We start from the raw sequence: 25,705 nt of genomic DNA, 5'->3' as shown, positions 1-25,705 counted from the left end.
TAATTTAGATGCTCGTGTTATATTTGCACTATATTCCAACCCGTCTGTAGAATAAATAACATTCTAGCAAGAATTTCTTTGATTAAATATGAATGAGCTACATAAATAATCCCTTTGATAATGAAAAACAAGAAGACCCACTGAAGGTAAAGCACAAGAGTGAAGTACATCTGACAGACTAGTAAGGTCACAGAAAACGATATATAAGACCAAAGTGATATAAAAGGCCAAGGTGAAACAATGTGACGGGTATTTTTATGCTGGAAAGAAAAGGGAGGATAAAAGAGTACAAGAGGCATATTGTGGAAACGTTTAAGGAAGAGAGAGAGAGGCAGTACATGTAAAAGAAGTGTTAGGATAAACACGAGGAGAAAAAAAAACAAGAAAAAGGCTTGTAAAATAAATTATAGTATGGAGGAGTGCAAGGCAAAAAGCACAGTGAATATTGTATGTGTGTGAGATGATAGCACAGAAATGAGGCAAATGGACCATCTGAAATACACATAAGATGCCATTTGGGAAATGTCAAGTAAAACAGTAGTGAAGGCATGCATGTGAAAAAGGTATCAAGGAAAACTGTGAGATATGTGGGCAAGGTGAGAGAGTGTACAGAAGAGAGGTTATTATGGAGAAGTAGTAGGAAGAAGGACATAGTAATAGAGCATGTATGAAATGTATTAGTTTGGAGAGTGCAGTAATAGGGCAAAGTGTGTGTGAAAGAAACAATAACAGCAAAATAGTGTAATTTGGCAAAACAGACTAATGGAGTTTGAGTGAAAGAGGTGTTCATACAGTGAAGAGTAAAGGTTAGAAAGCAGCATGAAGATTATTAGTGAATGAATAAGGCATCAGTATGGAAATTTAGGATGAGGGACTGGGTCATGGAATGTAAATAGGAGTGCAGTAACAAAAGATCTAAAGAAAGTTTTGCAAAAACTTTCAAAGCAGGTAAAAGAACTAATGTGTTTTCTCAACTCCATACTCATCCATGATATTTGGCCCTTGAATTTCCTTTTTAGAAAATCAGTTAGGTTTTTGAATATGTTTATTCTCCTTGATCATCTTTATGACTCTGATGATAATGTCTTGCAAATGTCTCTCCAACCAACAGTGGAAACACGAATGAAGCCTCCCCATACACCTGCAAAGAATACAATGTTTATCATACTAAGATGAACAGTGTAATTTATCTGACAGATATATATAAATGGTTTAGATAGAAAATCTCTCTCTCTCTATCAATCACACAGTCTAAAAATGCCACCATTCTCTTACAGAAATCACTGGAAGATATCAAATGGACTTTATATGAATATATGATCCATCTGAAACAAAATAGCTGAATTGCATTGTTTGATAAACTGTGAACATGTTGATATCAATGGTTTATCAGAAACATTTCTGAGCACAAAAAACAATAATCTGATTTGCAAGAACAATCTACCAGAATATAAATTAAAAGTATGATGGTCGGGAAGGCTGAACTGCAATGTATGTACAAATCTTACCTAAACCCCATCGAAATTCAGACTACAACATCTGCCACTGTTGAACACTTGTGTGCTCAGATTAGCAAAGAATTTTCCAAACTTTACATACATGTCATCTTTAGACACCCTAATAAACAAACAGATACTGACACTGTCATGTACAAGAGTTCATAATGAGTAATACAGGGTAGACTCAATCATTCTTAGGTATTTTAATTTTCTATTAACTGGCAGACTATCTCAGGAGTAGAAAGTGAATCTACTAGACTTATCAGATATGTCAAAAACAATTTTCTCTACCAAACCATCACCAAGCTAACAAGGGAACTAATGTACTTGATGAAAAAAGGGCCACATCTGTTCACATCCATTTTTTAGCTGTCAAGTGTAATGCATTGAAACCACATCCATATCTAGACCCCACAGACCTTTCCATGATTTACCCCTAATGCTCCACATGCCTTGGTTCAGTCCACTGACAGCATGTAGACCCCTGTATACCACATAATTTCCAACTAACTTTATCATATGCATGCTTTTCACCCTCCAGCATGTTCAGGCCCTGATCACTTAAAATCTTTTCACTCCATCCTTCCAACAATATGGTCTTCCCATTCTCCTTGTTCTCTCTCTGACACATATATCCTCTTTGTCAATCTTTCATCACTCATTCTCTCCATATGTCCAAACCATTTCAGCACACCTCTTCTGCTCTCTAAATCACACTTTTTATTACTGCACATTTCTCTTATCCTTTCATTACTTATTCAATTAAACCACCTCACACCACATATCATCCTCAAACATTTCATTTCCAGCACACCCACCTTCTCTGCACAGCCTTATTTATAGCCCATGCCTCATTTCCCATTTTATTGGGACTACTACTACTTCAAACATACCCGTTTTTGCCCTCCCAAATAACGTTCTCTCTTTCCACAGATTCTTCAGTGCTTCCAGAACCTTCATCCCCTCCCCCACCCCATGACTCGCTTCCTTTTCCATGGTTCCATTCACTGTTATGTCCACTCCCAAATATCTAAAACATTTCTCTTCCTCCAATTTTTCTCCATTCAAACTCACAACTCAACTGCTGAACCTAATAACCTTGCTTTTATTCACATTCTCTCTCAACTTTCTTTCACACACTCTTCCAAACTCAGTCACCACCAACTTGTGTAGTTTCTCACTCAAATCTGCCACCAGTGCTGCATTATCAGCAAACAACAACTGACTCACTTCCCAGGCCCTATCATCCCCAACAGACTGCACACTCACCCTTCTTTCCAAGACTTGCATTTAGCTTCTTACCAACCCAACCATTAACAAACTAAACAACCATGGTGATGCCACATACCCACTGCAGATCAACCTTCATTTATAACCATTCCCTCTCCTCTATTCCTACTCATAAACAAGTCTTAAACCCATCACAAAAACTGTTCACTGCTTCTAGCAGCTTTCATCCCTCAAAGTACATTCTTAAGATCTTCCACAAAGCATCCCATCAACCATACCATATGCCTTCTCCAGGTCCATAAATGCCACATGCAAATCTGTCTATTTTTCTTAGTATTTTTCATACACATTCTTTAAAGCAAACATCTGATTCACACATCCTCTACCACTTCTGAAACCACACTGCTCCTCCCTACCTTGATGCTCTGTACATACCTTCACCCTCTCCATCAATACCCTCTTATACATCTTGCCAGAAGCACTCAATAAACTTATACTTCTGAAGTATGAACACACACCTTTATCACCCTTGCCTTTACTTTATACAGTGGCATTGTACATGCATTCCACCAATTGTCAGGCACCTCACCATGATCCATATTTACAATGAAATCCTCACCAACCAATCAATAATACAAACACTCCCTTTCCTTACAAATTCAACAGGAATACCATCCACTCCAGCCACCTTGCAGCATTTCATCTTATACAAGGCTTTCACCACCTCTTCTCTCTTCACCAAACTACTCTCCATGACTCTCTCACTTCACACACTACCCTGACCAAAACACCCTACATCTACCACTCTTATCATCAAACAAATTTAACAGTCCTTGAAATACTCACTTCATCTCCTCACTTCATCACTACCTGTTCTCACTCCCCTTTTTGGCCCCTTCAATGATGGTCCCATTTGTTCTCTTGTGTTTCTCACATTATTTATCTCCTTCCAAAACATTTTATTCTCCCCAAAGTTTACTGATAATTGCTCACCCCAACTCTCATTTGTCCTCCTGTACACCTCCCAATAATTTGTACTCCTTCCTTGTAAGTAATGTTTCTACTCAATGCTCCGGGCTAATGTACCTACTGACTACCTCTATTTATTGCTCCTCCCACTTTGCCAAAAGGCAGGGCTGGTGCACAGCAGGAAAATATATTTACAAAGAATGAGCTGTGAAGTTAAGTGCAGTCAAATGTTATGTGTGACATAGAGAAATGTTTGTGGACAGAATGCCAGCAATCCATTTGTAAGTGAGGCAGAAAGAAAAGACAGCTATCTGGATCAGAGGTGTGCAACTTAACCATTGAAATGCTGGCTCACTACGAAGCCATTACTAAACATCCCGATACCCAGGCAGGTGGCACCTCCTGGTCAGTGGCTGCCTACAAACTAAAACCTCCCTTAACAGACTTATTCCCCTATAATAGCTACATACAACCTTAGCACCTCTTTCTTTGAACACAGTATTATTATTATTATTATTATTTTGCTTTGTCGCTGTCTCCCGCATTTGCAAGGTAGCGCAAGGAAACAGACGAAAGAAATGGCCCAACCCACCCCTACACACATGCATATACATACACGTCCACACACGCAAATATACATACCCATACATCTCAATGTACACATATATATACACACACAGACATATACATACATACACATGTACATAATTCATACTGTCTGTATTTATTCCCATCGCCACAATAATAATAATAATAGCATTCACCCAGTCCTCAAGCATAACTTTCTGTTTCCATGCTAAATTACATATCAAATGCACCTTATCTAAACCCATCCACTCCCGGTGCCTTTCCTCCCTTCAACCTCATTATCGCCCTTTTCACCTCCCTTCTTGCTACAGGGTATTGCACTTGTATCTTTTTCCTTCCAACCTCCAAACCCATGCATGTAACAACTGCTGCCTCACCTTCTCCCACATACATCAGTTCTTCAAAATACTTCTCACATCTACAATTCCCATCTTACATCAAGCTCTTTCCTTTTACACCTTCCAGTACAATTTCTTATTTTCCTTAAACTTTCCACTCAACTCTCTTCCAAAATCTTCAACCACTCATTCTTTGCTTTCCTCTATCAGCTTCGTAACATTCCATCTATACACTTTATATTCTTCCACTGAACTTTCACTGATAAACTCCTTTTGAGCAAAAACCACATACCATTTTCTTCAGTTCCAAGGCCTTTCTAATCTTATCCATCCACCATGCATATCCCTTTTTATTCTAATAGCTCAGTACCTCATATCCAATTAGTATTTTCTATTTCTTAATTTTTCCCATACCAGAGGAGTTGAAATTTTTACCTCCATTGAAAAGTGTTTTTTTTTTTCTTTTTTTGTTGCTCTATTAAAGACTCATTTATGTCTCTTTGTAACTTTGGCATCTTCTAGTGATGTGATTTTCATACTTATTCTTGTATCATCTGCAAAGGATGATATGAAACAGTAGCTTGTGTTCATGTCCATGTCAGGTTTAAGGAGGAACGGGACAGGTGCAAGTACATTTCCTTGGGGGACTGAGCTTTTTACTGTGAAGGCACTGGAGATAGCATTGTTTACAACAATGTGTTGTGATATGCAAGTTAAAAAGTTGTATAGCCATCTAACAATTTTTCCAATAACTCCCATCTTTTGCATTTTATATGCTATGATACTGAGGTCACATTCATCAAATGCTTTAGCAGAGTCTGTGTAAATCAAGTCAGTATTTTCTTTATTTTCCAGAACATCAACAATCCTATCATAGTGGTCAAGCAACTGAGAAAAGAAAGATCTTCCCACCCTGATATATTATCCTGGGTTATGAAGATTATTCTATCTATCTCTCCGATGCCTGTTCCCTTCAACAATTCCCTCAAGGGGGTGGCCATGACAAAAGTCTCCATAACTGGTAAACTCCAGTGCCACTTTTTGGCCTTTAGTGCATCAACCTTTAATAGGTCACCGGAAGAGGCAACTGTAGAGCAATGTTTTCAGAGGCTTTTACCTAATATTCCTACCTGCTACTTCTACCTAATGATCATATCTAATGCTCCAACCTCATACTTCTACCTATTGCTCCCACCTATTGTTCCTAACCAGTACTTCTACTTAATGTTTCCACCAAATGCTCCTGTCTAACATTCCTACCTATTACTTCTATATAATGCTCCAACCTAATACTTCTACCTAATGCTCCCACTTATTGTTCCTAACCACTACTTCTACTTAATGTTTCCACCTAATGCTCCTGTCTAACATTCCTACCTATTACTTCTATCTAATGCTCCCATCATTTTCAAAATCTAGAGTTACAAAGAATGAGTTGTCAGAGTTAGGTGTTGTCACGTGTTATGTGTGACAGGGAGAGATTGTATGTTTGTGGACATTTAGAGCATGTGTTAAAGATTTTTTTTTTTTTTTTTGCTTTGTTGCTGTCTCCCGCGTTTGCGAGGTAGTGCAAGGAAACAGACGAAAGAAATGGCCCAACCCATCCCCATACACATGTATATACATACGTCCACACACGCAAATATACATACCTACACAGCTTTCCATGGTTTACCCCAGACGCTTCACATGCCCTGATTCAATCCACTGACAGCACGTCAACCCCGGTATACCACATCGATCCAATTCACTCTATTCCTAGCCCTCCTTTCACCCTCCTGCATGTTCAGGCCCCGATCACACAAAATCTTTTTCACTCCATCTTTCCACCTCCAATTTGGTCTCCCACTTCTCGTTCCCTCCACCTCCGACACATATATCCTCTTGGTCAATCTTTCCTCACTCATTCTCTCCATGTGCCCAAACCACTTCAAAACACCCTCTTCTGCTCTCTCAACCACGCTCTTTTTATTTCCACACATCTCTCTTACCCTTACATTACTTACTCGATCAAACCACCTCACACCACACATTGTCCTCAAACATCTCATTTCCAGCACATCCATCCTCCTGCACACAACTCTATCCATAGCCCACGCCTCGCAACCATACAACATTGTTGGAACCACTATTCCTTCAAACATACCCATTTTTGCTTTCCGAGATAATGTTCTCGACTTCCACACATTCTTCAAGGCTCCCAGGATTTTCGCCCCCTCCCCCACCCTATGATCCACTTCCATTTCCATGGTTCCATCCGCTGCCAGATCCACTCCCAGATATTTTAGTCTAAAACACTTTACTTCCTCCAGTTTTTCTCCATTCAAACTTACCTCCCAATTGACTTGACCCTCTACCCTACTGTACCTAATAACCTTGCTATTATTCACATTTACTCTTAACTTTCTTCTTTCACACACTTTACCAAACTCAGTCACCAGCTTCTGCAGTTTCTCACATGAATCAGCCACCAGCGCTGTATCATCAGCGAACAACAACTGACTCACTTCCCAAGCTCTCTCATCCACAGCAGACTTCATACTTGCCCCTCTTTCCAAAACTCTTGCATTCACCTCCCTAACAACCCCATCCATAAACAAATTAAACAACCATGGAGACATCACACACCCCTGCCGCAAACCTACATTCACTGAGAACCAATCACTTTCCTCTCTTCCTACACGTACACATGCCTTACATCCTTGATAAAAACTTTTCACTGCTTCCAACAACTTGCCTCCCACACCATATATTCTTAATACCTTCCACAGATCATCTCTATCAACTCTATCATATGCCTTCTCCAGATCCATAAATGCTACATACAAATCCATTTGCTTTTCTAAGTATTTCTCACATACATTCTTCAAAGCAAACATCTGATCCACACATCCTCTACCACTTCTGAAACCACACTGCTCTTCCCCAATCTGATGCTCTGTACATGCCTTCACCCTCTCAATCAATACCCTCCCATATAATTTACCAGGAATACTCAACAAACTTATACCTCTGTAATTTGAGCACTCACTCTTATCCCCTTTGCCTTTGTACAATGGCTTTATTTTTATGAAGATTGAGTTCCAAGAGTCTGGGCATGGGGCTGAGTGAATAAGCATACTCTCAACAGCCCTCTCAAAATCTGCTATGTGTACACTTATGGGCTTACAATTTTAGGAAGAAGTCTATTGGGTCATTTATCTCTAATGTAATTTTTAGCTCAATGAATACTGATTTATGTTGCCTTTTTAGAATCTCACTTATCTCTTGGCAGTCATCTGTAAAAATACCCTCTGTTTTCAGAGGGCCAATGGAGTTTGTGGTCCTAGATTTGCATTAAGCATATGAAAAAAAGTATTTGGAGTTCCTTCTTGTTTCATTAAGGGCTCTTCTTTTTCCTAAGTTTCATATGACATTTTTAGTTTATGGTCTATGTCCAACAATCCACTTGATGGGTTTTCCTTCCTTCACAGGGTGAGCTGTGACTTCTTTAGTAGGTCTGTAATTCTTTTTCACCTCTTGTAGAGTGCTTGTTTTCCTCATTCTAAGCTAGACCTTTTGTGCTTTCTTGTCGCTGGTATATGTCCTTTGCAAGTTTGAAGTACGAAAGCAGTCATGTCATTTACACATTCCTCCTGTGTTTTGGTACTCAGCAGGGCTTCCCATTGTGTTGCACACATCTCATTGATCACACCCTCCTAATTCATCCGTTTAGAATTAAAAATGAGATTACTGAAATCACTTCCACTTATACATGTGCTCTAACTGAAAAATGTAATAATAAGAACTTTATATTTGAAAGATGGGAAGCTGATGAAAAATATGTTTAATGTAAGTATAAGAAGCAAAATTAACGTATTGTATGGTCCTCAACTAAGCAAGCTGAAATTATTAAGCTCGAGAGAATTCAGAAAACTTTACAACCTTTGCAGGTAGAGAACCTATGAACTTTCATGGAAGATGGTAACAACTTGAACAATACAGTTTAGAAAAAAGAACAGAGAATAGAATACTTAAATCTTTCATTAAAGATTGAAAGAAACTAAACTATATACTCTAGAAACAGAAAGATATATGATACTTTATGCTTGGCAGCAGAGACAGAATAGAAAAAACTTCCCTGGATTAAAGAATTCATAATATGGAAGAAACAAGTACATCTACAAAACCTCTGAGGAATATATCAGACTATATTTCTGACACCTGTTCCAACTGGATCTCCTTCAAGTGGGTGGCCATGGCAATACTTTCTCCATAACTAGAGACTTCCAGTGGCACTTCTTAACCTTAACTGCCTCACCCTTAACATGCCACTAGCAGAGGGCAACTCTAGCACAGTGTTTGCAGAGGCTCCTCCCTACTATTATTCTTTTTTTTCTATTATACTTTGTCGCTGTCTCCCGTGTTTGCGAGGTAGCGCAAGGAAACAGACGAAAGAAATGGCCCAACCCCCCCATACACATGTATATACATACGTCCACACACGCAACTATACATACCTACACAGCTTTCCATGGTTTACCCCAGACGCTTAACATGCCTTGATTCAATCCACTGACAGCACGTCAACCCCGGTATACCACATCGCTCCAATTCACTCTATTTCTTGCCCTCCTTTCAGGCCCCGATCACACAAAATCTTTTTCACTCCATCTTTCCACCTCCAATTTGGTCTCCCTCTTCTCCTCGTTCCCTCCACCTCCGACACATATATCCTCTTGGTCAATCTTTCCTCACTCATTCTCTCCATGTGCCCAAACCACTTTAAAACACCCTCTTTTGCTCTCTCAACCATGCTCTTTTTATTTCCACACATCTCTCTTACCCTTACATTACTCACTCGATCAAACCACCTCACACCACACATTGTCCTCAAACATCTCATTTCCAGCACATCCATCCTCCTGCGCACAACTCTATCCATAGCCCACGCCTCGCTGCCATACAACATTGTTGGAACCACTATTACTTCAAACACACCCATTTTTGCTTTCCGAGATAATGTTCTCGACTTCCACACATTCTTCAAGGCCCCCAGAATTTTCGCCCCCTCCCCCACCCTATGATCCACTTCCGCTTCCATGGTTCCATCCGCTGCCAGATCCACTCCCAGATATCTAAAACACTTCACTTCCTCCAGTTTTTCTCCATTCAAACTCACCTCCCAATTGACTTGACCCTCAACCCTACTGTACCTAATAACCTTGCTCTTATTCACATTTACTCTTAAATTTCTTCTTCCACACACTTTACCAAACTCAGTCACCAGCTTCTGCAGTTTCTCACATGAATCAGCCACCAGCGCTGTATCATCAGCGAACAACAACTGACTCACTTCCCAAGCTCTCTCATCCCCAACAGACTTCATACTTGCCCCTCTTTCCAAAACTCTTGCATTTACCTCCCTAACAACCCCATCCATAAACAAATTAAACAACCATGGAGACATCACACACCCCTGCCGCAAACCTACATTCACTGAGAACCAATCACTCTCCTCTCTTCCTACACGTACACATGCCTTACATCCTCGATAAAAACTTTTCACTGCTTCTAACAACTTGCCTCCCACTCCATATATTCTTAATACCTTCCACAGAGCATCTCTATCAACTCTATCATATGCCTTCTCCAGATCCATAAATGCTACATACAAATCCATTTGCTTTTCTATGTATTTCTCACATACATTCTTCAAAGCAAACACCTGATCCACACATCCTCTACCACTTCTGAAACCACACTGCTCTTCCCCAATCTGATGCTCTGTACATGCCTTCACCCTCTCAATCAATACCCTCCCATATAATTTACCAGGAATACTCAACAAACTTATACCTCTGTAATTTGAGCACTCACTCTTATCCCCTTTGCCTTTGTACAATGGCACTATGCACGCATTCCGCCAAACCTCAGGCACCTCACCATGAGTCATACATACATTAAATAACCTTACCAACCAGTCAACAATACAGTCACCCCCTTTTTTAATAAATTCCACTGCAATACCATCCAAACCTGCTGCCTTGCCAGCTTTCATCTTCTGCAAAGCTTTCACTACCTCTTCTCTGTTTACCAAATCATTTTCCCTAACCCTCTCACTTTGCACACCACCTCGACCAAAACACCCTATATCTGCCACTCTATCATCAAACACATTCAACAAACCTTCAAAATACTCACTCCATCTCCTTCTCACATCACCACTACTTGTTATCACCTCCCCATTTGCGCCCTTCACTGAAGTTCCCATTTGCTCCCTTGTCTTACACACTTTATTTACCTCCTTCCAGAACATCTTTTTATTCTCCCTAAAATTTAATGATACTCTCTCACTCCAACTCTCATTTGCCCTTTTTTTCACCTCTTGCACCTTTCTCTTGACCTCCTGTCTCTTTCTTTTATACATCTCCCACTCAATTGCATTTTTTCCCTGCAAAAATCGTCCAAATGCCTCTCTCTTCTCTTTCACTAATACTCTTACTTCTTCATCCCACCACTCACTACCCTTTCTAATCAACCCACCTCCCACTCTTCTCATGCCACAAGCATCTTTTGCGCAATCCATCACTGATTCCCTAAATACATCCCATTCCTCCCTCACTCCCCTTACTTCCATTGTTCTCACCTTTTTCCATTCTGTACTCAGTCTCTCCTGGTACTTCCTCACACAGGTCTCCTTCCCAAGCTCACTTACTCTCACCACCCTCTTCACCCCAACATTCACTCTTCTTTTCTGAAAACCCATACAAATCTTCACCTTAGCCTCCACAAGATAATGATCAGACATCCCTCCAGTTGCACCTCTCAGCACATTAACATCCAAAAGTCTCTCTTTCGCATGCCTGTCAATTAACACGTAATCCAATAACGCTCTCTGGCCATCTCTCCTACTTACATAAGTATACTTATGTATATCTCGCTTTTTAAACCAGGTATTCCCAATCATCAGTCCTTTTTCAGCACATAAATCTACAAGCTCTTCACCATTTCCATTTGCAACACTGAACACCCCATGTATACCAATTATTCCCTCAACTGCTCCTCCCTACTGTACATACTATTTCATAAAGACAACAACCAACATATTTGAGAGACCAACAACAAACAATGAGAGACTCTTCAATGTTATATGCAATAAGAATTCTACAAAGAGTACCGATACCTTTATAAGAAGACTGGACAAGTGGCTACAAACTGATCTGGATGAGCCTAAGGTATACAACTATCTAAAGTGTGGGGGCACCATGATGCAAGAGTCTTGTGAAACAAACAGCACATGTGGTAGGCACAGTGTGTTAATCCTGCCTCAGGGCAAAATATCGTCAATATTCTTTCCTCAAAAATTTTACCTTGTTGCCCATCACCTCAATCTGCCCAAGCAGCTGTACATAGATCTTACTTTGACAGGAGTGGCGTCCATCTTAATCTTGCCCCATGATACAGCTTCATCAGGCCGAGCACCACTATCACTACCATCCCATTCACTGGCTGTGTTTAAGAATACAGAGAAGTTTGCTCCATTCCTCTGCAAATGATAAATATTAAAGTTAAGAGAGTCATGATACCTAAAACAGTCCAATAAAGCAATTAAAATAACCTGTAGGGTATCATGCAATGTGATAAAATGGAAAAAATTCAAAGAAACAAATTATGTGAAAAATCTCCAATTCACTGTAACTCTTTAGGAAATGTTTCATTTGATAATAACATACTGTGACTCCTTTCGATGTTAACACATTTAGCCTACTCATGAGCTAATTCCAGCATGGGTCTCCTTTGAAGGTTAAAAAAACTAAGTCTTATCCAGTGAATAACCCACGAAGAGCCTCAATACATAATTGACAAAAAATGTAATACCACCATGAACTTTTCACAATGCAGTCTTAATTTATGATTAACAGGATTCTCACCATGGACTTAACCCCATCAAAGTCTCACATTTCACCTAATCTCTTAAAAGTTTTTCCATTCAGGTTACCCCACAAAAGTCTCAAAATTCAGTCAACTCAATAACAAAGAGCCTTAGCAATCAGTTAACCCTTAAAAGTCTCACCATTCAGTTAACCCCTTTTACAAGTCTCACCTTTCAGTCAACTCCTTAAAAGTCTCACCATTCGGTTAACCTTTTACAAATCTCCCCTTTCAGTTAACCCCTTACAATTCTCACCACTCAAATAACCCTATAAAAGTCTCACCATTCAGTTAACCCCATAAAAGTCTCACCATTTAGTTAAACCCTTAAAAGTCTCACCATTCAGTTAACCCCATAAATCTCACCACTCAGTTAACCCATCAAATTCTCACCATTCAGTTAAACTTTTAAAAATGTCACCATTCAATTCACCCATAAAAGTCTCACCATTTGGTTGACCTATAAAGTCTCATCATTCAGTTAACCCTTTAAATGTCTTACCATTCAGTTAACCTGAAACAATTTTCACAATTCAGTTATGCCCATAAAAGTCTCAACATTCAGTTAACTCTGTAAGTTTTACCAATCAGTTAACCCCTGACAAGTTTCACCATTCGGTTAACCTCTTAAATGTCTCACCATTCCCTCCTGGGACAGTACAAATAGGTGTCTCACCATATCCATTCTGTCTTACCAAGCAGATACCACTAAAATATTCTTACCATGAAATTAACACAGAAAAAGTCTCATCATACATTTAGCTTAGTAAATGCCTTATCATATACTTAACCCAGTAAAAGTATCATCTTTTGGTTAACATTATAAAAGTTTCATCCAGCAGTTAACCTAGCAAAAGTGTCACATTCTGATTAACATCATAAAAGTTTCACCCTAAAGTTAACAAATTAGAAGTATAACCTGTGGATAATCACTTTAAATTACCAAGATAAAGGTAAACCAGTAAGAGTTTCACCATAGGATTATCACACAAAATATTTCATGCAGATAAACAAATAAAGTCTCATCATTAATCTAACATAAACAATCTCCGTGTGTGTGTAATACCACAGTCTCACCAAATGTCCAACTCGGTACAGTCTCACCACACAGCTAATTAGATAAAATTTATGCTTTTTATTTAACACAACAAAGTCCCATCATAAATTTAACATATAAAAGTCTTGCTACATAGTCAAGACAGTAAAGTTTCAACATTACGATCACATATGATAAACCTAAGCAAAAGATAACATGACAAATTGTGCCAATGGTTTTAAATCCTCCCCATGCAGATAGGACAGTAAAAGTTTCAAGCTTAAACATTAAAGGAACCAAAATGCATCTTACACTAAATTTCTTACCAGGCATTTAACACTATAAAAGTTTCACTAAGCAGGTAACAAATGAAGTTTCATTACATATATGACAAGAGTTTCAGCATGCAATTAACAGGGAAAGCCTTACCAAAGGGTTAATAAAATAGACTCACCATAAGGTTGGCATTACAAATATGATGCTTGATGAGTCCACCACCAATAATGATCATGCCTGTGTTCAAAGACTTTACGGCAAACCGATTAAGTTTTTGCAGATCTGAAAATGATATTAATTATCAGTAATTTATAGGGCTTGGCTATGGATGTTAGGCTCTGATTTCAGTACATTATATATGACAGCTAGTAATTAGATGTGTGCAAATGAAACCATTGCTTGTTTGTTCCTGACCTACTTTTGGTGGGATGCTGAAGTGCTCATCAAGATGTATACGGAGTTACTTTTACATATATCAAACAGTGGGGTAGAACTGAACTCATATGTACATTTTAATCACAGTGCAGACATTCACACAAATGCAAACATGGATGTGGATGCCCAGGGAGAAAAGTTTTCCTCTACTTCAAAGAAGCAAATTAAAAATTAAAAAATTCCAGATTAGATTCACGTTAGGAATGTATTCCTGATATAAGTTACTAACACTGTGTAACAAAATTTTTTTTCCTAGGTAGTAAGTGTTATTTCCTAATTGCTTGTGTAAAAAATAGAGGAAAAGGCTTATTCCCTTCAAACTTTGCATTTGTGACCAAACAGTAATATTTTGAAATTTACCTATTTCCAATTGGACAATGGACAAATTTGCACATTTCCATTCACATAAAATCAGGAAAACAACATGTAAATCAAAATCAACATGTGTTTACACTAATGTTAAACAAAAGTGATCACAAAAGATTTAGAAGTGAGTAGTTTTTGGAGATTTACGATTGTACTGTAAATCACTTTCACGAATCAGACCCCAAATATGATCTTCCATCATGTTCTCGTTGCATGTTCCTTGGAAGCGGCTTTCAAAGTCCAGTATATCCTGGTGGAACTGTTTGCCTTGTTCCTTCAAATGTGCTCCCATGTCCTTGAATTTATCAAGATTTGCGTCAAGGGTATGTACTTTGAGGGTGATTCCGCACCCCATTTTGCCATAGTTCTTCCCCATAGTCTCCACCAGCTCCAGATTGTTTTTGGCCTTATGATTTCCCAGGAACCCCTGAACCACTAGGACAGAGCTGTACCAAGCTTATCATAAGGCCTAATTCTACGTGCACTGGTGGCATCAACTCCCTCCACGGGTCATCAGTGGCTCCCGCTTGACATTGTTCATCCCCACAGATAATTCAGTCCACTGTGGCCAGCCCCACCTGTGGTATTGCACCTGTGTCCCTGCTGTCCCAAAGGAATAGATAGCAGGCAAACTTCGTAAAATTGCATTGGAAACCCATCAGGAATGCCATCATTCTGAAGTCTCTGATGACTTCCCAGCTGTACTCATCATACTTCAAGGCATCTAGCAAGGTCTTGACACATTCTTTAAGGTGCACCAAGTGAGCCAGGGGAAGAGACGGGTACTTGTTCCTGTTATGGAGCAGCACAGCTTTGAGGCTCCTCTGATCAGCGATTTGCACACTTTCATCCAACAAGTTCCACTACTTGAGCCCAAATGTCAAAAGCTCAGCACTGGACTTTGTGAGACCATGATCTCTGATCATGTCACTGAGGTCTTTTTAATTAGGGTAGTATGGTTTTTTCCTCAGCTGCAACTCTGAAATTGTAATCTGGATCTATGTCTTCCTCTCCCTTTGACTTGCTGGTTTGTTCTGATGATGGTTGCTCTCTCTCCACAGGAGTGGATACAGGGAACTTAGGCCGTGTGGCACTGGGGCAATGGATGATAGAAGGTCTGAATGTGTGAAAGCAGGTGCAGTACTGCCAGTCCAACATATGGAAGGGTACACCATGGAGAAGAGTAACAATTGCTTGAGTGGTTAATGGGTTCCTGCCAAATTCTTAAGATAATGAACTTCATGGCTCTCTTTTCCCCTCAGTACCATCCTGCAAAAGAACAATATAAAATTGTGATTATGAAAAAAAATATACTTGTTAATAAATTTATTTCACCCAAGACTAATATGTAAGAGATTCTCTCAACATATTCCGTATATGATATTTTTCCAATAACACTGAAAATTTTTAAAAAACATAATTAGAATTTTTTAAATTTCAGAAATTCTAAAATTGCAACAAAATTCAGGCATCCAAATGATCAACTACTGTCTATCTTACCTTCCAGAGTTTTCCAGTGCTCACAGGTGAAATCAAATGCCCAGAATTTGTCTTGATCCATGACAGGCATGCCGAAATATGCCTTGTATGCTTCACACAGGTGATGTTGCCACGGAGTACATTTTCGCTCATTTTGATAAATTAGCCGCAAACATAGCAAAATGTGTCTGATGGACACTTGCAGCCTCTAGATACCATCTCAGAAAAATTTATGTATATGTATCCACTTAGGCAGCTAAATCTAAATTGAACTGGTTGGCTTACGGCTCTTATATCCATACTACTAATTATATTACTACTGAAAACTTCTAGAAAGTTCTATATCAGCCACTCAGCACTGAATCCATCTGGAATGTTCTGAAGAATTGGTAAATTTCAAAATATCTCTGTCCTGATCACAAAAGCAAAGTTTCAAGGCAGTAACAGCCATTTTTTATACTGTGTAGACTTAATCAATTAGAAAATAGCACTCATTTACCCCCCCCCCAAAAAAAAAAAGTTACATTGTGATTCACTGATATTGGGAACAAGCTAAGAATGGCAGCAGTCTGTTTTGGTGAAATTTAGGAGTGTGTTTTTGAAAAAAATAAAGAGCATGAAGAATGAGAAAAAATTTTCTTTATGAAAATGTTACTTTGTAAAGGACAGATACAACAAAAATGTTATGAAAGTTTACACATTTGGAACTATATTAAGTTCACACCTTACAATGGGGGCTGGCATGTAAGAAAATTCTGAAAGTTAAGTATGCTTCTAGAAGCCTTACAGGAGTAATGAAATTAGAATTTTTTTTTTTTTTTTTTTTATACTTTGTCGCTGTCTCCCGCGTTTGCGAGGTAGCGCAAGGAAACAGATGAAAGAAATGGCCCAACCCCCCCATACACATGTATATACATACGTCCACACACGCAAATATACATACCTACACAGCTTTCCATGGTTTACCCCAGACGCTTCACATGCCTTGATTCAATCCACTGACAGCACGTCAACCCCGGTATACCACATCGCTCCAATTCACTCTATTCCTTGCCCTCCTTTCACCCTCCTGCATGTTCAGGCCCCGATCACACAAAATCTTTTTCACTCCATCTTTCCACCTCCAATTTGGTCTCCCTCTTCTCCTCGTTCCCTCCACCTCCGACACATATATCCTCTTGGTCAATCTTTCCTCACTCATTCTCTCCATGTGCCCAAACCACTTCAAAACACCCTCTTCTGCTCTCTCAACCACGCTCTTTTTATTTCCACACATCTCTCTTACCCTTACGTTACTCACTCGATCAAACCACCTCACACCACACATTGTCCTCAAACATCTCATTTCCAGCACATCCATCCTCCTGCGCACAACTCTATCCATAGCCCACGCCTCGCAACCATACAACATTGTTGGAACCACTATTCCTTCAAGCATACCCATTTTTGCTTTCTGAGATAACGTTCTCGACTTCCACACATTCTTCAAGGCCCCCAGAATTTTCGCCCCCTCCCCCACCCTATGATCCACTTCCGCTTCCATGGTTCCATCCGCTGCCAGATCCACTCCCAGATATCTAAAACACTTCACTTCCTCCAGTTTTTCTCCATTCAAACTCACCTCCCAATTGACTTGACCCTCAACCCTACTGTACCTAATAACCTTGCTCTTATTCACATTTACTCTTAACTTTCTTCTTCCACACACTTTACCAAACTCAGTCACCAGCTTCTGCAGTTTCTCACATGAATCAGCCACCAGCCCTGTATCATCATATATATAAAGTTTATTGAAACAAGTGGTGCAACATTCAGTAACAAGATAGTTGGTAAAATGAAGGTGATATGGAAAATTTAAATGGTACATACAGAAAGAAAATATTAATGGAGATACTGAAAAAAGGAAAAACACTAAAGTCTACAATGGGTACAGATAAAGACAAAAGACTTTTTTATTATCATTCTTTATCGCTGTCTCCCATGTTAGTGCAAGGAAACAGACGAAACAATGGCCCAACCCACCTACATACACATGTATATACATACACTTCCACACACACACACATACATACCTATACATCTCAACGTATACATATATACACACTCAGACATATACATATATACACATGTACATAATTCATACTGTCTGCCCTTATTCATTCCCGTCGCCACCCCATCACACATGAAATGACAGCCCCCTCCCCCCGCATGTGCACGAGGTAGTGCTAGGAAAAGACAACAAAGGCCACATTCATTCACACTTAGTCTCTAGCTGTCATGTATAATGCACCGAAACCACAGCTCCCTTTTCATATCCAGGCCCCACAAAACTTTCCATATTTTACCGCAGACGCTTCACATGCTCTGGTTCAATACATTGACAGCACGTCAACCCCGGCATACCACATCGTTCCAATTCACTCTATTCCTTGCATGTCTTTCACCCTCCTGCATGTTCAGGCCCCGATCACTAAAAATCTTTTTCACTCCATCTTTCTACCTCCAATTTGGTTTCCCACTTCTCGTTCCCTCTACCTCTGACACATATATCCTCTTTGTCAATCTTTCCTCACTCATTCTCTTTATGTGACCAAGATATGTATTGAAATATGTGGAGTGACTATAATATTTTCAAAGGTTTCACCATGTGCTATCCAATATACAATGTAAAAAAGACAAGATATATTGTACATAATCTAAATTCTTTCATACCTGCATTTATATCCAAAATAAGACCCGGACTCTTGATGCTGTGGAAATACATCATATCTCCTAAACTTCCATCAGTAAGTGCTGGACTGAAGATTGGGATTTTGTTTTTTGCTGCCCAGTAAGCAATGCTCTCTGGATCATTTATCTCAGTACCCAAGCGAGCTATGATCTTAGATGGTGTCCAAATGACTCCCTGTTGAACATATTGGGATCATTTCTCTCCATAGATGCAGTAGATTAGAGTTAAGATGATACTTAACATACAAATACATTACATGGAGATTATAACTAATAACCATTCAAAGGCCTTTAACATATCAGGCCAGACTGGTCATGGATTCACTATCAAGAAACAAAATAGGTTATCTTCATTCCATTAACTATTCTTTGACAACAAACATGCTGTAGCACCATCAAGTAGTTTATACAAGAGCCCCATTTTTTCTACGTTCAATTTTCTTTATCGTTTCAATGCTCCCTCATACATTATCCTAAGTTCCATTTTCTGGGTATGTTTTCAATATCCCCTCTTACTATTACTTTTCTGACTTTTTATGCTTCACTACCTCTACCTTCCCCACTTATGTCTAACAGGTGATCTGCTTTTTAAGGACAGATAATAGAACAATCAACAGGTTACCGAGATGTTGCCTATCATTACCAATGAGAGTGGGAATCTCACACTTCCCCTGATCACTATCTGACTCCTGTTAGGAAGAAAATGTTGAGTTTGAATAATCTGAGAAACTTTCTTCCTATAAGTCCAACATACCTTGGTCTTCTGTTCCTCCAGCATATCTTCAAGAATTGGCATGACCCAATCCTCAAACTTGCAGTAGTTGTTGTTGGGCACAATGAGGTTACCTATCCTGTTGAGGCCCTTCACACGCAGATCCTTTCCCTTGAGGAACCAGTCACCAAGGTAGGTTGGGGCTAAGCACTTGATGAGGTCTTCCTCCACACCTCCTGCAGTGGTTACCAGGCAGTCCACCAGCTTATGCTCTACCAAAAATCTGTTAAGGTGAGACATCTGTCATCAATGTACAATCTCTAGTCATATCCAACATACCAGTTTTCATTATACACCAGAGCTTAGATTAAACAATCCTCCAGAAATTAAGCTCCTTTGTAACAAAGTCAGCAAAAATTAATCTCATCTATATCATACATGCTTTGCTCAAATACATAGCAAGGTAAGATGTGCAAGAAATCTTCCATACAGTATAGCTTTGGCATTCTTCCGCAAATTTCACAAATAAGGCATCCCTTTTTCACATCCATACTCCTTCACTCCATCCTATCATCTTACCTTCAATGAAGATTTACCATTAACATATAATAAAAGCTTATTTATCAAGTTATTTCATTACTGCATCTTTGAAGTCTTAAAACCTTTTTGTAACAGTCCATAATAATATTGCGTGTATTTGTTCATCTCACACATGAAATGAAAAACTTTCACTGATTTCTTAAACATCCATTCCAATTATGTTATCATTTTCAACAAATTTTATCACTATATTCAAGGCTTTGTTGACACTATAAAAGAACCACAATCTTATTTTGACATACTTTTTCTTCTATAGTACCTGTCATGGTACAGACAAAATGTGCCTCAAAGAAAGGCTATCTCTGGTGAAAGAAAAAGTGTATGTTCATTCCTTGATTGCTAGATAATAAAATAACCATGAGTTTTTAAATGGTCTCTTACGTTCATTATGTTCCAGGAAACTGGGCACAAAAATTCATTTAAGTATCAGCAAGTTTTAGGTACAAGAGATGTATAGGTATGTACATGTGCATGTGTGAACATGTATGTATATACATGTGTATGTGGGTGGGTTGGGCCATTCTTTCATCTGTTTCCTTGCGCTACCTTGCTAACGCGTGAGACAGCGACAAAGTATAATAAGATTTTTTTTTTTCTTTTTTTGCTTTGTCGCTGTCTCCCGCGTTTGCGAGGTAGCGCAAGGAAATAGATGAAAGAAATGGCCCAACCCACCCCCATACACATGTATATACACACGTCCACACACGCAAATATACATACCTACACAGCTTTCCATGGTTTACCCCAGACGCTTCACATGCCTTGATTCAATCCACTGACAGCACGTCAACCCCGGTATACCACATCGCTCCAATTCACTCTATTCCTTGCCCTCCTTTCACCCTCCTGCATGTTCAGGCCCCAATCACACAAAATCTTTTTCACTCCATCTTTCCACCTCCAATTTGGTCTCCCTCTTCTCCTCGTTCCCTCCACCTCCGACACATATATTCTCTTGGTCAATCTTTCCTCACTCATTCTCTCCATGTGCCCGAACCATTTCAAAACACCCTCTTCTGCTCTCTCAACCACGCTCTTTTTATTTCCACACATCTCTCTTACCCTTACGTTACTTACTCGATCAAACCACCTCACACCACACATTGTCCTCAAACATCTCATTTCCAGCACATCCATCCTCCTGCGCACAACTCTATCCATAGCCCACGCCTCGCAACCATACAACATTGTTGGAACCACTATTCCTTCAAACATACACATTTTTGCTTTCCGAGATAATGTTCTCGACTTCCACACATTCTTCAAGGCTCCCAGAATTTTCGCCCCCTCCCCCACCCTATGATCCACTTCCGCTTCCATGGTTCCATCCAGGTAAGTGATATGCCTATATCTTAGAAAGGAGATCAGGAAATCATGCTGAACTACAAGCCAGTCTCATTCATGAGTATGGTTTGTAAACACTGGAAAAAAAAATATGAAAACAAAAGCCCTGAAAGCATAGCAGAAACCATTTAACTGGAAAACATCACAATTTCAGAGAAAGGTTTTGAATCACATATCTTTAGAGCTCTAGGTCAGGGCAAGCTTTTTCTTAGAATAAAATGATGGATGGGTAGATTATGTGTTCTTAGACTGCCAGAGGGTCTTTGACACTATACCCCATAAATCTGATTAACACAATGACAAACTGATGACAAAGCTCTCATCACCTAAAGTGCTTACATAGACTAACCAATAAACAATACTTTGACACAGACTTTGAAAATTCACAGAAAACCCATCTATTCAACAAAAGTTTTAGGATGATTTTTCAATGATGTGCAAGATATCTCACATTATCTTTGAGAGAAGTGTGCATACAAGTGGAGTGGCATGGAAGCTGACCAAGCCTCACCACACAATATCCACTGTCTACCACCAAGCATTATGAATATATCATCACCTCTTTTTTTCTTTTAGTCCAAAGTGTTTAGTGTAAGTGATATGAATGTTATTATAGAATAATCACTTACAAATAACTTTATGCTAAAAAAATCATATGACAAAATAATGTCAGAAATTAGAAGAGATAGTAAAAATTTGTGAGCGATGCTGGAAGCTGCCTGATTCATCTTGGATATCAGCCACAATGGGTTAAGCCAGCTGCCTGATTTAATCTTAGATATAAGCCACAACGGGTTCACTAAAGTGTGAAGATATTTGAACAGGCAGGAATAAGTGGCAAACTTCTTCACAGAATAGATTACTTCTGTGAAAGGAAACAAAGGCTTCAGGTAGGAGGTACATCCTTGAAATGAGTTGAGTTTACAAGTGGTGTGCCACAGGGTTCAGTCTTGAGCCTACAACTGTCCCTAGTGCATGTATGTGACTTGCCTGATGGACTATACTCATACATACCATATCATGTCTGCAGATGATGCTATGGTCATAAGAGAAATAAGATATGACATCAACTGCATCTCCTGAAAGGGGACCCTAGAGAACCTCCAAAGTTAGTCTGACATATGGATGATAAGATTTAATCTAAGCAAGTGCAAAGATAATAAGGATGTGACACAGTGAAAGAAGGCTCTGGTGTGAATACTACCAAGTGGGAAAAAAAGCTACAATGCACTGATGTGTGAAAGAGATATAAGGTTGAAAGAGCACCCTATCTGACACCAGAGCTACACACCAAAGTACTGTACAAAATGGACAGTAAACTGTCTCTGCAAAATCAAAATTGCATTCAAGTATATGGTTAAGGAAATGTTTGGCAACCTATTCACTATATACATAGAGGTGGAGGGAACAAGAAGCTGGAGACCAAACTGGAGGTGGAAGGATGGAGTGAAAAAGATTCTGAGTGATCGGGGCCTATACATACAGGAGGGTGAAAGGAGCACAAGGAGTAGTGAATTGGAATGATGTGGTATACCAGGGTTGACGTGCTGTCAATGGATTGAACCAGGGCATATGAAGCGTCTGGGGTAAAAATTGGAAAGATTTGTGAGGCCTGGATGTGGTGCATTAGACAAAACAGCTAGAGACTGAGTGTGAACGAACGTGGCCTTTTTGTCTTTTTCTGATGCTACCTCGCTCTGTGTGTGTGTGTGTGTGCTGCTGTTGCCTGTGTGGTGGGGTGGCAATGGAAATGGATGAAGGCAGCAAGTGGAAATATGTACATGTGTATATATATGTATATGCATGTGTACGTTAAAATGTATATGTGCGTGTATGGGCATGTATGTCGACGTACTGTCGGTGGATTGAACCAGGGCATGTGAAGCATCTGGGGTAAATCATGGAAAGTTCTGTGGAGCCTGGATGTGGAAAGGGAGCTGTGGTTTTGGTGCATTATTACATGACAGCTAGAGACTGAGTGTGAACGAATGTGGCCTTTGTTGTCTTTTCCTAGCGCTACCTCATGCACATGAGGGGGGAGGGGGTTGTTATTTCATGTGTGGCAGGGTGGCGATGGGAATGAATAAAGGCAGACAGTATGAATTATGTACATGTGTATATATGTATATGTCTGTGTGTTTATATATGTGTATACGATGAGATGTAAAGGTATGTATATTTTCGTGTGTGGACGTGTATGTATATACATGTGTATGTGAGTGGGTTGGGCCCATTCTTTCGTCTGTTTCCTTGCACTACCTCACTAACACGGGAGACAGCAACAAAGCAAAATAAATAAATATAAATAAATACTTAATCGCCATGAAAAGACACTCAGTCTCTAGCTGTCATGTGTAATGCACCGAAACCACAGCTCCTTTTCCACATCCAGGCCCCATAGACCTTTCCATGGTTTACCCCAGACACTTCACATGCCCTGGCTCAATCCACTGACAGCATGTCGAATATATATATATATATTTTTTTTTTTTTTTTTTTTTTTTTTTTTTTTTTATACTTTGTCGCTGTCTCCCGCGTTTGCGAGGTAGCGCAAGGAAACAGACGAAAGAAATGGCCCAACCCCCCCCATACACATGTACATACACACGTCCACACACACAAATATACATACCTACACAGCTTTCCATGGTTTACCCCAGACGCTTCACATGCCTTGATTCAATCCACTGACAGCACGTCAACCCCTGTATACCACATCGCTCCAATTCACTCTATTCCTTGCCCTCCTTTCACCCTCCTGCATGTTCAGGCCCCGATCACACAAAATCTTTTTCACTCCATCTTTCCACCTCCAATTTGGTCTCCCTCTTCTCCTCGTTCCCTCCACCTCCGACACATATATCCTCTTGGTCAATCTTTCCTCACTCATTCTCTCCATGTGCCCAAACCATTTTAAAACACCCTCTTCTGCTCTCTCAACCACGCTCTTTTTATTTCCACACATCTCTCTTACCCTTACGTTACTTACTCGATCAAACCACCTCACACCACACATTGTCCTCAAACATCTCATTTCCAGCACATCCATCCTCCTGCGCACAACTCTATCCATAGCCCACGCCTCGCAACCATACAACATTGTTGGAACTACTATTCCTTCAAACATACCCATTTTTGCTTTCCGGGATAATGTTCTCGACTTCCACACATTTTTCAAGGCTCCCAAAATTTTCGCCCCCTCCCCCACCCTATGATCCACTTCCGCTTCCATGGTTCCATCCGCTGACAGATCCACTCCAAGATATCTAAAACACTTCACTTCCTCCAGTTTTTCACCATTCAAACTCACCTCCCAATTGACTTGACCCTCAACCCTACTGTACCTAATAACCTTGCTCTTATTCACATTTACTCTTAACTTTCTTCTTCCACACACTTTACCAAACTCCGTCACCAGCTTCTGCAGTTTCTCACATGAATCCGCCACCAGCGCTGTATCATCAGCGAACAACAACTGACTCACTTCCCAAGCTCTCTCATCCCCAACAGACTTCATACTTGCCCCTCTTTCCAAGACTCTTGCATTTACCTCCCTAACAACCCCATCCATAAACAAATTAAACAACCATGGAGACATCACACACCCCTGCCGCAAACCTACATTCACTGAGAACCAATCACTTTCCTCTCTTCCTACACGTACACATGCCTTACATCCTCGATAAAAACTTTTCACTGCTTCTAACAACTTGCCTCCCACACCATATATTCTTAATACCTTCCACAGAGCATCTCTATCAACTCTATCATATGCCTTCTCCAGATCCATAAATGCTACATACAAATCCATTTGCTTTTCTAAGTATTTCTCACATACATTCTTCAAAGCAAACACCTGATCCACACATCCTCTACCACTTCTGAAACCACACTGCTCTTCCCCAATCTGATGCTCTGTACATGCCTTCACCCTCTCAATCAATACCCTCCCATATAATTTACCAGGAATACTCAACAAACTTATACCTCTGTAATTTGAGCACTCACTCTTATCCCCTTTGCCTTTGTACAATGGCACTATGCACGCATTCCGCCAATCCTCAGGCACCTCACCATGAGTCATACATACATTAAATAACCTTACCAACCAGTCAACAATACAGTCACCCCCTTTTTTAATAAATTCCACTGCAATACCATCCAAACCTGCTGCCTTGCCGGCTTTCAT

At 39.8% G+C, this 25,705-nt stretch overlaps 1 protein-coding gene across 2 annotated transcripts in view; it reads right to left on the bottom strand.

The window, feature by feature from the left end:
• Positions 1–25,705, bottom strand: part of Dhps (Deoxyhypusine synthase) — a 45,071-nt gene continuing 19,366 nt past the window's right edge. For both annotated transcript variants that reach the window (XM_071663759.1, XM_071663758.1), the window contains 5 exons: positions 19,615–19,855; positions 18,843–19,035; positions 14,029–14,132; positions 12,027–12,152; positions 1–1,141 (listed from right to left, as the gene is read on the bottom strand). In XM_071663759.1, the coding sequence (XP_071519860.1) occupies positions 1,046–1,141; positions 12,027–12,152; positions 14,029–14,132; positions 18,843–19,035; positions 19,615–19,855 (760 nt within the window). In that variant the 3' untranslated portion in view covers positions 1–1,045. The remainder of the gene's footprint in view (positions 1,142–12,026; positions 12,153–14,028; positions 14,133–18,842; positions 19,036–19,614; positions 19,856–25,705) is intronic.

This window comes from Panulirus ornatus, chromosome 7, assembly GCF_036320965.1.
Source record: "Panulirus ornatus isolate Po-2019 chromosome 7, ASM3632096v1, whole genome shotgun sequence".
In the NCBI taxonomy this organism is placed as follows: Eukaryota; Metazoa; Arthropoda; class Malacostraca; order Decapoda; family Palinuridae; genus Panulirus; species Panulirus ornatus.
Note: the sequence above shows the minus strand (reverse complement) of the source record. Positions and strands in the feature narration are given on the sequence as shown.